The sequence below is a fragment of the Ixodes scapularis genome, unplaced genomic scaffold (genome assembly GCF_016920785.2).
Source record: "Ixodes scapularis isolate PalLabHiFi unplaced genomic scaffold, ASM1692078v2 PGA_scaffold5__190_contigs__length_132052651, whole genome shotgun sequence".
Lineage (NCBI taxonomy): Eukaryota > Metazoa > Arthropoda > Arachnida > Ixodida > Ixodidae > Ixodes > Ixodes scapularis.
The window spans coordinates 25,331,001-25,346,977 of NW_024609880.1; the positions used below are offsets into that span (position 1 = coordinate 25,331,001).

The 15,977-nt window shown below is 48.0% G+C and overlaps 1 protein-coding gene across 1 annotated transcript in view; it reads left to right on the forward strand.

Annotated features, from left to right (window-relative positions):
• Window positions 1–15,151, forward strand: part of LOC120841730 (parathyroid hormone/parathyroid hormone-related peptide receptor-like) — a 327,477-nt gene extending 312,326 nt beyond the window's left edge. The window contains exons 12-13 of the mRNA XM_042293968.1: window positions 4,236–4,392; window positions 14,847–15,151. Coding sequence (XP_042149902.1) covers window positions 4,236–4,392; window positions 14,847–15,151 — 462 coding nt within the window. The remainder of the gene's footprint in view (window positions 1–4,235; window positions 4,393–14,846) is intronic.
• Window positions 15,152–15,977: the final 826 nt, after the last annotated feature.

Sequence of the window (15,977 nt, forward strand, 5' to 3'; positions counted from 1 at the left end):
GCCTGCACCGCAGTGCTCCGACCAGTACTCGGAGCACTTAGTTGCGGTATTTTAGATAAAACAGAAGGGCATTGAGCAGTGCAAACTACGATTATTGTCAGGTAAGAAGTATTCAGTTGCAGTAATTGTTTTGCTTTACGTACAAAAAGGCTGGAGTATGCTTAAATGCTGGGCTAGCAACCGATTGCTACCAGGGGCCCTATGCTACACGACGGGACCAAGCGGAATCAAGGGACCGGGAGCCATCCAGCGACCTGGATGCAAAGATGGGTTCAGCTTTCACGGGATTGGTGCCACCTGGATCTTGTCCCAAAGGGCCAGCAGCAGCTGGATAGCCTCGCATTGCGATGCGGGGATGGGGATGCCGAGCGAGCTCGGGGCATGCCGCCCACTCAGTGTGAGGGCCAGGTGCTCCCACTGACTGGCTAGGTGCATGTTGATGAGTTCCTGGTAGGTGTTGTTTACACTTAGCAGCCGGAGCTTGGCGTTCGACGCGTACGGCGGCACCCCCAGTGCCAGCTAGTACCCCTTGCGAATAATCACGTCCATCTTGCCCTTACCTCTCGACAGCAGGTCAGGTTAAAATACGGATTTGCGCAGGCGATGTGGCTCACGACGAGTGGTTGGGTCAGCCGGATCAGGTCCGACTCCTAGAGCCCGTGTCTGTGACTCGTTATCCTTCTCACCATGCGCATGACTTGCGTGGTTGTCTTGACGAGTCGGTCGACCGTGTACTTGGCTCCGCCGTCCCGCTGGAGCTGAAGGCCCCAGTATCCGAACCCGCTTCACCACCGGCACGGGGGTACATCCTTTAACGTGAGGCGGATGTCCGCCTTCTTCTTCTTCGGGAATTGGCTTGCCCGCGCGGAGGAGCAACAGCTGAGACTTATCGGGGGCGCGCTGGAGGTTGCCGGCCTCGACGTAGTTCTGCACCGTCTCAATGACTTCTTCGAGGAAGTCTTGCCTCCCGCTGTCCGATCCCGACGTAGCCCAAATCGTCAGGTCGTCCACATAGAGTGGCATAGAGTGTATGCTTCATCCGGGGAATCCGTTCCAGTAGAGGAGGCGGCTTGCACATCGCCAGGTAACAAGGTGGGTGACAGGACCGAGCCTTGCCGGTTGCCCTTGCTCGGTATCGGGATGGTGCTTGTGCGGATGGACTCGATTCCGATGGTGGCCATCCAGTTGCTCAGGAAGTCCCGCACATAATCATACATCCGGGGCCCGCACCCAGTTGAAGCCAAGTTCTCGAACACCAGCGTGTGACTGACGTTGTCAAAGGCGCCCTTTATATCCAGGGCCAGGACCGCCCGCGTTGTCGTATAGGAGATTCTGTCAAGAATATCCTTGATCTGAAGCAGGACATCCTGCGTGGAGGTGTGACCAGAACCCGAAAATGGTGTTCATGGTGGCATTGAGTTCAATACAGGATGGTCCCCTCAAATATCGCTGTAAACAGCTCATCAGGGCATGGGCATTTAAAAAACTGAAATGGAGTGTCCAGGTCTGTGACGCTCGGCGGTATACCTGATAACCTCTATTTCTTTTGGATCCTTTTCAAGGGAGTATATTTTCCACTTCGGGGCACTTTTCTTGTTTCTGGCACTTCTGGTACTGCAGGAACTGTTTCACCCTCACTTTCTTCTTTGCTTTCACAGCACTCATTTGATGTTAATGTGGAAGGGAATTGGCCGGATTCCACTCTTCGTTCCTACGTAAAATGTGCTGGCGTCCAATACCTGCCACAAAAAGGGTACTTAAGATTCCAAAAATGACTAAGAGTGTGTAAACATATGATGCCAGCATTTCTTTTTTTTTATTTCCAATGAGCAACATTATATTATGCCAAAACTCTCCCTAAATGCACACTGCATTTCACAGCGCGCTAAACTCTGCCGGAAAAATCGGCGCCTGCACGCAAAGGGGCGTCGTTTCCTCAGCAGTGTATTTTACCTTGTGAAATTTTAAGGCGCTCCTTTCTTTTGCAGCTAGAACATCCTTAAAAATACTAAAAATGCGTTCGCCACGGACGACCGAGTCTTCCGCTGGCAAACGCTGTCGTTTGCGTACGATACGCCTTGAAATTTTCACCCCATGGTCGATCAGGCGCCGATTTTTCCGGTTGCTTTCCCATACCTTGAGCCACCCAGAAACACCGCGCGCCCCCGTAGAGAAAAAAAAAGAATGGAACGGCATTGAGTGTTTTGTTTACTTACCGACTTTGTGCGTGGACCGCGCCACGTTGCGCTGCCTGTTGCACCCGCGTTTTGGAACTAATTCAGTTGATAGTTCCCTCCGAAGATGAAGCCACTGAAGCCACGGCGGTAATCGTACTGGTAGGCTGTTCCCTTTCGAACGGGCGGAAGAAGACTACGAAGAATTCGGCAGCGAACGGGCGGAAACTCGATTACGTACAGCTTCAGTAGTCGACGCTTTGTTTTCTCGATTGCGTTCGCGGCGTTCACCGTGGACTCGCGCACTCGGCCGTAGCCGAACCAGCCGAACGGCCGAACCAGCTGGACGGCTGCCGGCGCGCGTACCGACAGCGTCGCCATAGCAACCACGCCGCGAGTGTGGTTGCTAGACAGAATTCACACGATTTTTTTTTTCTCGTCACTCATGTTGAGTTACTAGAAGTTAGGCGCGTATCATTAGAATACATTATGCTGTAAGAAGTTATTAAGGGATATGTGTACCTACCTAAGACAAATGCAGAAAAAATATTATTGAAAAATAAAATTGGCGTAATCTTTTCATATCTTGATTAAGACTAGCGTGGTCACTGGGCTAACCGATGCGCGAAATAGGAGGGCATATATACCGCTCGGGGCAGTTGTCGGTTTGTATAAGTAGGTTGTATGTACTATTTGTTGTGTGTTGTGCTATTGATCAGTGCTTGTATGCGCGTGTGTATGTACTGTGTTGTGTGTATGTCGATGTCGTGAGTGAATGTAACCGCGCGGTAGGCAGCAAAAAACTGCTGTTTTCTTTTTTCAAATGTTTATCACTTTTTGTTTTCGTCGCTAGATGGGGGTTGTCGCCGCCCAATTTGAAAAGTGTGGCGGTTGGTGATCTATAACTATTAGAGGGCTGAATGCCATTAGTCCATCCGTCGTGTTGATCGCTCCGAGTTGTTCGGTTCCGCTGGCAGCTGTGTCGCCGTGTTATGCTGCCTGATTGCAACAAAAGGAGGTTAGGCGGCTTCCCCAGCGCGTGTTCTAGGTGCTGAATGCCGCTGTTCACGCACAAACGTTCATGAGTGGATAACGCACGTAACAGAGGTGAGCACAGGCAATAGTTAATCGAGAGCCACACGGAGCGCGAGTGCGATACCTCCTAGCCGCTGTCGACAGAGGGTGTCGGAGCGATTCGTTGTCAACTTGTCCACGGCAAGTGGGCGTTTTGTTCAATAAAGCCAGCCTGTCAGTGTTTTGTAAAGCTATCCCTTCTTTATAAGCGCTTCTGATGCGATGAAAATGCGACCGGCATTGAGCAGGCCGAGCGAGACTTCGGCGACAGTCTCGGCTGTTCAGTCTCCAGCGGTTTCGGCCTTACTCGTATTATTTGCGGTGTTGGCGCTTGGACATAGAGATGTTTGGAAAGTTTTTTGCGCCTACAGATGACACCAAACGAGCGTGCGAGCCGTATGCTCTTGCTCCGGCGAGAAGCCGCGTACGGCTCGCCAGGCTCGTATCGCCTGTCGCATACTGGCCGCCATATTGTTTTTAGGGTGTTAGCAGTTAACACGATTTTCACCACCTCCGGCGGCTAACACCCTTACACGAATAAAGGCGTTAGCCAGAGGACGAGCCATTTACACGAATAAGGGTGTAAAAATTTTAAGTGTGTGCCTCCGCAAGTTGCGCTGATTGGCTCTCCAAGTGTTGTGCGGGAAAGCAGACGCACGGGCGTTTTTTAGAGTGTACTTTAAGATATCTACTTCTAAGCTCATTGCGTTTTATCTGTGATAAGTTTATGCTCTGATTTAAATAAAGTTAATGTTTTCTGTATGCGTCCCTTTTGATAACGGCTAGATTATCCTAATAACTGCAATATAAAAATAATGCAGCACATGTCGTTTATTATCGCTACCGTTCATGTAACCTATATCATCATTTATTGTCTTCGGGCAGTCCATTGCCGAAGGGTGTCTTCTTTCGTTTTCGCTAACTGGGCGTCCGTCCCACGGAGCGTTCCGCGCTGACTGCTCGGGTATCTTGGCTCCCCGGCCCCAGGTGCAGACGGAGCTGCGCAAGTTGTTCCAGAGATGGCGCTGCGACCGTCGGGGTCCGGGCTGCGGGGACAAGCAGCTGCAGCACCGGCACTCGCTCTTCACCCAGTCGGTCACTTTCCTCAGCAGAGGTCGGAGTTCCATCCAATCGTTGCACTCCGGTGAGCAGACACGGCTGGCCTTGCCTACCAAACATCGAGCGCACTTCTAGAAACATTTAGTCGACCGCCCGTGAAATGCTGCCGTACATTTATTAGGTGACTTTACATTTATTAGATCACTTAAGATAATGGTTGTCTGTCCAATTTTCTTATTTTTCGTCGTTTGAGGTTTTACATTGTGCCATTTTCTATCATAAACTAATGAAAGATCCGTTTTAAAAAAGTTATTCCCTGGAATATTCGTATTACGTGATAGCAGGCCCACTAAACACATAATGTTTACAAACTAATTAATTAAAATAGTCATCTCTCAAGAAAATTTACAAGTGAAGATTCGTAATCCGTCGTCAAAATAGGAGATACCAGTCGTACTAACAAAAAAAGATAAGCTACCTCCCGCTATCAAATTGAGAGCTTCGGCCCTCCAGAAACTCAAATTAAGGGGAGAGCAATTGTAAAAGCAAGAAATTCAAAGGCATAAGAAATCAATGCTGCATTATTTTTGCATTCCGATTGCAGTACCCGGTACTCCGCTGGCTCTGTCGCGCTTTATATGCAATTACAAGCAGATCACCCCGACGGGTACCCCACGAGTGGAAGCACGTTCAGCTTGCGCGTGAACATAGCTTTGGGAAGCTTGACATTACACGGACTTGTCCGCACGAGGAGAAACATGGCGGCGGAAAGTGGCCTTGCTTGCGATCGTCTATAGACGATTGCAAGCTGGGCGACTGGCCGCCGCCATGTCTCTGCTCGAGCAGGCACGCCCGTGCGATTACGAGCTTGCCAAAGCTACGTTCACCCGCGCGTTGCACGCGCTTGCACGCATGGGGCACCACTTGTGGCGCCATGCTTGCAATTGTCTATACTATTACGCACTTTTAGCATACCTTTACCGTGTTCTGTGTACATGAGCTGCCGGAGCCTTTGAAGAATGCTTTTAAGCGCGCGCCCGCGGTCACAGTATCACTCGGGCGCGCGCTTAAAACCTGCTGTAAAGGGTCCGGTAGTGCGATACGCGGAATACAGTTACAGTGTAATACAGTAACAGTTTGCGAAAAGTTCCTATTTTTATCGGGCATATTTACGGGGTTAGAAAGCTAGGAAACACGCGAGTTGATCAAGGTTGTATATCGTTAAGTCCGGAGACGACGGAAAGAATGGGGAAACGACACAGGCCTCAATAGTGAGTTTTAGTATTGTGTATACGAGCAAAAGCATTGTGCGTTTGCGTTAGCGTTGGGTTCTCCACGCTGCGCATGCGCGAAGTTGCCATGCAGATATTTAAGGCCGAAGTTCGGGCTCGGCACAAGCGCAGTGTGGAACACACAACGCTAACGCTATCGCACAGGGCTTGTGTTTGCTTGCATCCGCAATACTAACACTCACTATTGAGACCTGTGTCCTGTCTCCATTCTTTCCGTCGTCTCCGGTCTTAACGATGTGCAAACTTACAGGAGGCCAACAATGCTAAGGTACTTCCTTGGTGTGAGACGTGTCTTGTGTATACGTGTTCAAATAGCCTAGTCGCGCGATACGAAATGGAAATTTATGACTAACTCCGCGGAGCAGCAAGATTGCAATTTCGGAAGCGAGTGCTTTCCCCGTACCGTTTGTCACCTATCTTGCTGCAGTTACGAACGAGCTTTCTCTGAGAACGATCTCAAATAAATACTATCATAAACAAAACGTAAGTGAAAGCCCGGCAATACCGAGAAAATCCGTAATCTCGGAGGAAGACAGGTGGCTCGCTTGGTCATACCGAGCAAACATCGTCGGTAGGAGTTGAGCAGGGGATGGGAATGCTTTCGGCACTCACATTTACGTTTATTTACATTACTTGTATACATCCGCATAGACCCACACTACCCACGTGGCAACGCCCTAAACGACCTGTTTATAGAGCGTCGTATTTTCTTGCTCTTCGAGGTCGTGGGATTAGGAAGAATAGCAGGGCAGCGCAATCTGAAAAGGTGCGAGTCCTTCCACCGCCGCAAATCTAGGATCAAACAGAATTCGCCAACTTATGTTCACAGTTCAGCACGAGCCAAATTACGTTATTGCCTGATTGTATTACCCAACTTCTCTGCGCGAAAGAGGATACATTTTCGAGAGGCCTGTCAATCTGCGTGATAAACTAACAATACACTACGAGATGTAGAATAGTGCACTGAAAACAAAGCAATAAAACGTGGCCCTAGAGCATACTGAGCAGGTTTTTTAAATAATTTTGTTTTGCCATTTGATTTGGCATGTTTCCGTAAGGGTTGTCAGTTTACTCAAGGCATTATTTGTCATGCTTTATTTTTCTTTCCTTTTTTTAAAAAATAAATGAAGGTATTATTTGTCTCGCCGATTGAAGTTCCTTGTTTTGATACATAATACTTTCAGCTTTGGAAAAGACTGGTGAATTAATCTAAACAAGAACCAGGAATCTTGTGACGCCTCTAGAGAGAACACCGATAAGGTTATTTCCGGTGTAATTAAGCCGCAGCCTAATGCATATTCTCGCTCGTGTAAGCTCGTTTTGTTTATTAGGGTTGGAACTATCTCTTGTGAAGGTAATCAAAACCGCAACACTTAAAATCATGGGCACTTAGATATGGTATTTGAACTTTGAACTTTGAACTTTATTTCAGCAACAGCAACATTATGCCGAGGACACCGGACAAAAAGCTAACAGAAGCTAGCTTGACTGGGTCCGATGCCCTTGCATGTACAGGGAACACAATCATATTTAAACAATCCTAAACATTTCTTACAATATTCAAATCAAACAATTTAAAATGTTCCAATAAAAATTTTAAAATCACCGACATTAGAGAAAATTTTTTTTCTTAATTTAACAACACAAAAAAGTACGCAATGTTTTCTTAGTTATACAATGAATATCGATGCGGTTCATTACAATGTTGTTAAGCAATGTAGGTAGATTATGAGCAAGAGACTGCAGTGCATAATTTGTACGGAAATGGGGAACCTTCCAGAATTCTCTACGACAAACATCGAAGACTGATTCACGCTCAGTCAGGTTTGCTAGCTGTGACAAAAAAGCAATAAACTCCAAAGTTGAAAAGGCGTAAGAAAATAGCAAGCGATAGTCATAAATACTAGAAACTTTCATGATATTGTAGCTCAAGTAGCTCAAATTGTAGTTCAGCATGTGTGTCGTACGGCACATTAGCAATGAAACGAATACTATTTTTTTTGAAGAGTTATTAGTTTGTTTACGTTACTTTTGGCCGCTGTGCCCCAAACTAAATGGCAGTAGTTGATTTGTGAGCCGAACAGAGCATGATAAATTTGAATCTTAACTTTTGTAGGCAAAAGAGAGCGACAGTGACCGATGATGCCAGCTACCTTTGCCAGTTCTGATAGCTGTAATAACAAACGACGTCTGGCACTGCTACAAATAACATCTGTGATGTGATGGGGCGTGCCGTATTATTCATGTTAAGTTAATATGCCATGAAATTGAGCGAGCGAGAGCCACGTTACCTCCCAAAATAAATATAGTAGCTTTAACTTTGCTCCATGGACTATTTCCTTGTGGTAGTCACGTTTTTTCGGCAGCGTACAACTATGCACAGTGCGCTGTTATTCATTTGAGATAATCATACTGTCAAGTAGCGCAGACATAACCGAAAAATGAGACAGGCATAAACATCATCTTACACACACACTTTAGTGGTGATGAAGACCTTCTTAAAAACGACAAATCCAAAGAGAACTATATGAGGAGAGGGGAACATGTTGAAAGAATCAACAAATGCTCACCGGGACTTTTGTTTATAAGAAATCTGAATAAGTGTAGTATAATCAATTTTGCGGAGAACGTTAATGCAATTCTTGAACATCCTGCAACTTGAATGGCATATTTTGTGGGTTTCTTTTCGGAGGTCCACTACTATCAATCGCCGCCCGATCGGTATGCGTTCCGCCCGTCACCCAGGGAGTGACATACAGCAACGAGAAGACAGCGAATGGGTTTACTGTACCTCTCGGTTGCCGGTCGTCGAGAGCCGGTAGTCCAGGCCTGCCGACCCTTGTTGTCGCCCGTCGATCAGAGCTCACAGTCGGGGTCCGCGTCCAGGCCTGCGGATCGCCTTTCCAACGCCTGCTCTGCGTAGGCTGTCTGTCCCGGGCTATCAATGCCCGAGTCTCGCTGCGGAACCACCCCAGGATCGTCGTAGCCCAGGTCATATGGCCCGGGCTCGCCGTTTCCACCGGTCTTGCTCCAGACCTCGCTGGTGGACCGCTCCGGGGTTCGTTATGGGCCAGGCTAGCCAGCCTGGCTTCGACGTTCCTTGTCCAGCTATCAGCCTCGCTCAGCACGCACTGTCTGGCGCCAGCACGTGCCTCCTCCGCCGGCCACCTATCACGTGCTCTCTGCCTCGTCGTTCCCTCTCGGCTCCCACACTCTCCCCCCCCCTCAAGGCCCGGACGTCGGGGGACTTCATGGGCCTCAGGGAGCCGCTGGGCTTCATGGACGGCCGCTGTTGCTGTTGCCGGAGTGGCCACATTGCAGCGTCCGAAAGCGGCGTAGGTGGTGGTGGCTAGCGAAGCCGGAAGACAATGCTGACCTGTCTGTCGCTCGCTGTCCCACTCACCGCGATGCAGCAGGGGGCTTGCTCTAAGCTGGTCCGGCCGACGCAGACGGACTTGTCCCGTTCCGCTTAGAGGTCACAGCGGGCTTAGACCTGCCCGCCTGAACCGTTCGTCAGGCCGAACAACTGTCAGTCACCCTGAGCACTTGGGAAAACGAATGACCAGTTTTCCCTCCCGGTGGGCTTCCTGGGTTACGCCGTCTACGGCAGTCTTTCCAAGAAGCTATTCTGCGCAGAACAAAGTGTTAAAACAACACACAACAAAGAAGTACTCTGCCGCAGACTGTGGCAGTGGCCATAACCTCCACCGCCTAATTGCTTGCCGACGGGTTCGTGTACCATGCGGCTAACTCAGCAAGTCTGCATTCCAGAGCTCGCTCCTGGGTCGCCAAGAACAGGGGATTTCTTTTGTCCTACCGCGACCTCATGGTATACGTCTTCCCCATCGCGACAACGGTAGTATCCTTTCAAGTCAGCGATGTGAACCGGGCAAGCCTCCTCGTTTTTATCTCGCCAAGAAAGCCTAGAAGTAAGACACGACGCTCGCGTCTTTATACCTCGGGTGCCCTTCTCATCTAGGAGCAAGCGATGCGGCAAAACCACTAACTGCGTTGCTCAACGCGTGAGTTTCCTTCTGAACAGGTAACGATGAACTAAACCTAGTCCATCTTTTTCGCAAACGAAGGGATCCAAACCTTGTGGGCGGGACGGCCATATTCCATACCCGCGCTCCAAAACGGCTATATATACCATGTGGTACTCGATGTAAGCGTCAGCGTCCCGTTCCGTCCACGTGTATACGAGCTCTATAGGGACTGCTCGGTGCTCGGAGGGGCGGCAGCTCAGCGAGCAAACCCGCTTAAACCGTTTACGCCTCAAGGCAAGCTGGACAGCTGCAAGCCACCTAAATGTCTACCGCCTCATCCCCGGCCAGGTCGTGACGCGACATAACTTATTAAAAGTCTTGCTGTCACTGCCACGACCGGCCAGAGTGAAGTCGAGAAAGAATCATATAAAACACCTCGTAGCTTTCTTGGAACGACCCCCGTCAAGGGAGAGTGGTCCCTCTGCCCTTCGTCGGTTGTTGGAGTGACGCGAAGCAACTAGCCGTCTTGGCCCAGCGGTTACGAATCATACTGCTCCTCAACTCGCCTGCCAGCGTCCCCGGTGTCCACTGCAATTTACGCCAGTTTCCCCAACACCCGCTGACAATCTCGTCCGCCAGTGTTCCCAGTGTCGACTGCAATTCCCGCAATCTTTCCGACACCCACTGACAAAAACCGATCTGCACACCGGGCCTCGACAAGCGCTTACTGGCTCACCGCATCAATCCAAGCCTAAATCCTAAATATGCAATAGCTCCTGGCTGTTTTCCCTCCTGCCAGTCGCTACCCTGCCTTCCAGTGAACCTGCCGTGCCTCTCGTCTGCCTCCGAAGACGACGTTCTTACATCTTAACCGCGCTCCTCGTGTTCCTCCCGGTTGCGTCACTTTCTGCCAACCACTATTCTGGGGTACCCGAGAAAGCGCGTCCCCAACCTCGTCCTTCGAGACCTTTAAGTACTCGATTCGAGGAGACACCTGCTGAGCTCTGCTGTGAGATAAGTCACCAAAATTCCGACATACTTTGTCTCAACGGGCATCGTTAGCGCTAGTGAACAACCCACTTAACGAATCCATGAGACTCCCTGGGGACGACTAGAAGCAGAGGCATACCGAACAGGCCCCACGTTGGATGCGCCATTTTAATATGGGTTTCTTTACGGAGGTCCACTACTATCAATCGCCGCCCGATCGGTATGCGTTCCGCCCGTCACCCAGGGAGTTACACACTGGAACGAGAAGACAGCGAATGGGTTTACTGTACCTCTCGGTTGCCGGTCGTCGAGAGCCGGTAGTCCAGGCCCGCCGACACTTGTTGTCGCCCGTCGATCAGAGCTCACAGTCGGGGTCCGCGTCCAGGCCTGCGGAACGCCTTTCCCACGCCGGCTCTGCGTAGGCTGTCTGTCCCGGGCTATCAATGCCCGAGTCTCGCTGCGGAACCACCCCAGGATCGTCGTAGCCCAGGTCATATGGCCCGGGCTCGCCGTTTCCACCGGTCTTGCTCCAGACCTCGCTGGTGGACCGCTCCGGGGTTCGTTATGTGCCAGGCTAGGCAGCCTGGCTTCGACGTTCCTTGTCCAGCTACTAGCCTCGCTCAGCACGCACTGTCTCGCGCCAGCACGTGCCTCCTCCGCCGGCCGCCTGTCACGTGCTCTCTGCCTCGTCGTTCACTCTCGGCTCCCACAATTTGAAGCATATGCAAGGTTTCCAGCTATCATGGCGCCGAGAATTGTGTCTGTACCTGGGGAACAGTGGTGCATACTAATAGTTAGGGGGAAGGATAAATATAACCAGCTAGAAGTTTGAACAAGAGCGTTATAAGGACAGCCTCTATCACGGTAAACAAAAAGTACGAATGTTGTAAGCAGTTTGGTGAGGGACGACAGCTGCTGAAAATGAATGGCACAGACAGGTTCGTTCGACTGCTGTCATGCATTCCAGTTCTTTCTACCGCAAGGTGATCAGGGAGCTGCCAAAACGAGGGCAGCGATGTCTGGACGTGCATGCAGGAGTTTATAAAATGAGATCGTTTCGTACTTGGTGATTTTTTTTAATTTTTTTTGCCGAAATATTGATTTCAGTCAACCTCGAGCGACATTTGCGGATGAACGAACGTGCTCCTTAAAAGCGAACCTTCAAAGGGCGCAACTTCTACAAGCGAACCGATGGGCAATATTTCGGGGAGCCCGAGATTGCGTAGGTTTTAATGGTGAAGGGATAGTTGATAACGGCTTTTATTTAATGCGAGAATTGCACTGACAAAAGGGAGGTTCTTAGGTTCCGCAGGCTCTACTGTGGGCAACTCTAGGCTATGAATTATGAGCCTCGTCCTTTACAAATCTCCTCCCTTATTTCTGGAGACTATTTTCTACCCTGCGACCTTTCTACCAGATGTACTAAGCACCGGATATTTTTGTTCCGAGGAAAAGAATATCCCGAAGGCCGTGAGCTCAAGCCTGTGCTAAGAGACGTCTCGCTTTCATTGACTGTATCTCCGTACCGTGAGTAATATTGAGAGTTACTTCCCGTTTTTCAGATAAATAAAAAAGCTAACCAGTCTAATGAATCGCATTGAGCATTGTTTTAACACCTTCAACAGAACCGGTATCAATATCCTCAATTCAGGCGTTTAGAGCATCTTCGACTTATACTTGACTATTTATTACGTATTCTAATCAAGATATTTGTCGTGAGTTTTGTGTAAGTTATTTTGTGTATACTGTTTTTACGTGTAATTGAGTTTTGCTGCTATTTCCTTTTGTGAATCATTTGACGGTCGTCGCCGTTGATGTACTCTGTAGATCACATATTTCAATGAGCCCAGCTAACCGCAAAACTAAGCGAAATGCCGGAGGTGTGGCTATCTGTTACGTCTTCGATGATCTATAAACGATATATTTCATCGGTGTGTCGCTTTGCTGAGATATTTATGTTTTTTTTTATATTAGACGCTCTGTGCAGTGATGATCACTTCTAATACCGGCCACTTCGGCAGTGGGAACAAAGGAAGCACTGGCTCTTTTGATGCAGACTTCTAACGCGTTTTGGAATTAAAGTCAGAGGCTGAGGATTCATCATTCAACGGAGAAGCTCTGTAAAGTGTAAATCCGGTTAGAAATATGAAACCTTTGGAATTTCGCTGAAGCGGATGCACCAAAATAACATCAAATGGAAGAAAATAGGGTGACAACTCTTGGCCTTCAATATTTTAATTTGATCCTTCTAAACTTACACAGATTGCAAGCATTTTATATGTTCCCGGTAAATTATTAAGGAATCACCGGTGCATTTACGCTTCCTTTATACTATTTATTTGAAAACAAAACACGACAATGGGAAACAACTTTTCGAGAGAAAAAAAACTAGACCTCCCAATGGGTTAATTACAGAGTTATACCCGGTTTCATAACTGAAAAAAGAATTTTGTATAACGATAATATTGAATGAACATCAACATTTCGAATTTTGTCCTAGTCAATCATAATCAGGGTAATTTTGCTGTTGATGAGTATATGAAATAAACCGATGATGATGATAGTAGCGATGATGACAGTTGCAAACCTTCGAAAATTCTTCATGGCATAAAATTAAATTAACACGCGCTTCTCGGTAGGAGGATTAAGGAACAAACTATTAACGAACAGCATCCCCAATATTAGCCTAATGACACCAAGAAATAACTTGAACTTTTCCCAGTGATCTCAAAAGCCCCCGCTGCCGTTCTAATGCCTTCTACCAATTAGAATGCACCCCCTATCGAAAGTAATCAAGTTGTCTGCATGATGTAGCAATTCTCGTTAGTTCCACGTGTTATGCTTCATGAATCAATTCGTAAACTCAGGTTAAACCTACTTACGCAGAGGTTTTGTTTTTACTGGTGTAAAACCTAGAATAAATAGTAAGTAGTCAAATAATATGTGTTTTAAATATTGATGAAGGCGATTTTTTGGGCTAAAACCTTTCTACTTTACAACACGCGTGGCCATTTACGAAACAATTTCATCAATATGACTGTGCTTAAATAATCAAGATTGAAAATGATTGCCAGCCAATTTGGTCATACGTATGGTTCACTCGTGTGTGGTGTGGCTTTTGACTGGTTACGGGTACATATCTAAATATATTTCTAAAATTAAAGTAGTCCAAAACTTTATTAAAATGTGTCAATATACACCAAAACGTCGCCACCTAATCGCATGATATGCATTAAAAACAATGTACATTGCTCACCAAGAATATATTTTGTTTAATGAGACCGCTATCCTAGAGGCAGCCGAAGATCTCCAGGACGTCGAGGAGCTTAATGAAACAGCCGGTGCGGAGGAAGACGCTTGCTTAGGGTCGAAATCGCGGCTAAAGTGGGGATGCCGTACACATTTCTCCTCCCTAGGTATTCACGCTTGTCGCTACCTATTCGCACTACGATGCATAGGGGGCTGCCAAAAATGCGATGTTCACCGTCCAGCCGTAATTTTGATCATTAACAAGAGGCTTGCCCTGCGCGGGCTGTTCCACTGAGCTTGAGGAGGAGCTTAATGAAACAACCGGTGCGGAGGAAGACGCTTTATTAGGGTCCAAATCGCAGCTAAAGTGGGGATGCCGTGCGCATTTCTCCTCCCTAGGTATTCACGCTTGTCGCTACCTATTCGCACTACGATGCATAGGGGGCTGCCAAAAATGCGATGTCCACCGTCCAGCCGTAATTTTGGTCAATAACAAGAGACTTGCCCTGCGCGGTCTGTTCCACTGAGCTCTACGTTGTGACGTAGCTTTTCTGCTGCCAACAGGACTGTGCTCCCACGAGATGAGACATGATTGGCTTGTTTTCTTCATGTTTGGTCTGCACTAGGGTTGTGCCAATAACGGTACGAATTGAAAAGCTCCGCGTAATTCACAGCCTTCGTACTGATAGAAAAAACCACGAAATATTTCGGTTCTCTTGGCAGTGTTGACGCTAGCGATAAAACTGCGTTCTTCAATTTGAAACACCATTCATGCACTCTTAATATGAACTGTACTAGCTTCAGTCGGTATTTTTCACTAAAAATTGGCATCGTTTGAGCACTAATTAAGGGAGCACACCCAATGAGAGCGGCTGTCTTTAGTTTTGCTGCGCCGGGGTTCCCTTTCAATTATTCACACTCTCCCATCGACCCTCTCGTTTACGGCAGTGGGTTGCAGTTACACTCCTATATCATCTGCTTAACACTATTTCCCTTCCTATTTTCGTTTGTTTTGTACACAGTGGACAGGAGAGAAGGCGTAGCCAAGAGCCCGTCTCCAAACTCAATCAAGAGTAGGATGAGCCAGCGGCTGCTGAGCAACGGCCACCAGGAGTCGCTGGGTCCGGTCAAGAAAATGTCCATTCCGGAGTACCAGGACCCAGCCAAGCGGACGCCCGAGGACAAGACAGGCAGTCAGCGAAAACTCAACGGAGGCTGTGCGATCCGCTGGGAGTGCCACGATGCCGACTCGGACGGCGGTGCACCAGCCGACACGAGCGAAGATAACCTTCTCGAAGGGGTTATCCAGAAAGAGACGTGCCTCTAAGGTTTAGCCCTTTGTCGTGGCTTTCACGGACCGTGTACAGTGAACCCCAGAGGAATGACTGGACCACGCCACTACCCCCTTGTTGATGGACACGTCGAGTTAGCCTGCGCTCAGTGATCTCGTTAATTACGTCTGGACAATCATGACCGCAAAGTGGTTGTGAAGAACTGTGACCAACCATCAATGTCAGTCAATTTGGCTGTCTTATTAAGCGGGGTTGGGAACCGGTTGAACCGACTCGACTTCGGAGAAAAAAAAATGTTAACCCCTCGATATGAGTACGCAAGAAGGGCATGTCAAACTGATGCCGTTTCTAGAACTTGGCTGGAAATATTTTGATTTTTTGCCTCAAGAGTTGATCGCAGAATAACACCATCTGAGAGCATTTTCACCGCCAACCCAGAGCTCATTCGCTTTAAAGAAATGGGAATGGCTTGCGACGAACCAACCGCCTCTGAACTTTAAAAGTTGACAAAGCAGAGTAGGGATTGTTGTAAAAATAAGGGAACTGGGCACGATGATTTAGCGAAAAGCGACTCCAATTTTTCGTGCTGTTTATCTGCGGTGAGAAAGGTCTACGATCTCCGCATCTTTGTGCGAACATTAAGGAGCCAATGTTTAAATACCATCAATTGTTGTCACCACACAGTTTTAAACTCAAGTTTGACTGAAATTGAATACACAGAATCGTCAATATTTTATAAAGTGTCTGCCGTTGCATTACTTGCAATTAACATATTTCGCTGACGTTTCTTTTTTTTCTTATTTTTTTCAGAAACGTCGCCAGATTAATCATTAGTTGGCGACTTCCTACACAGAGCAGCGG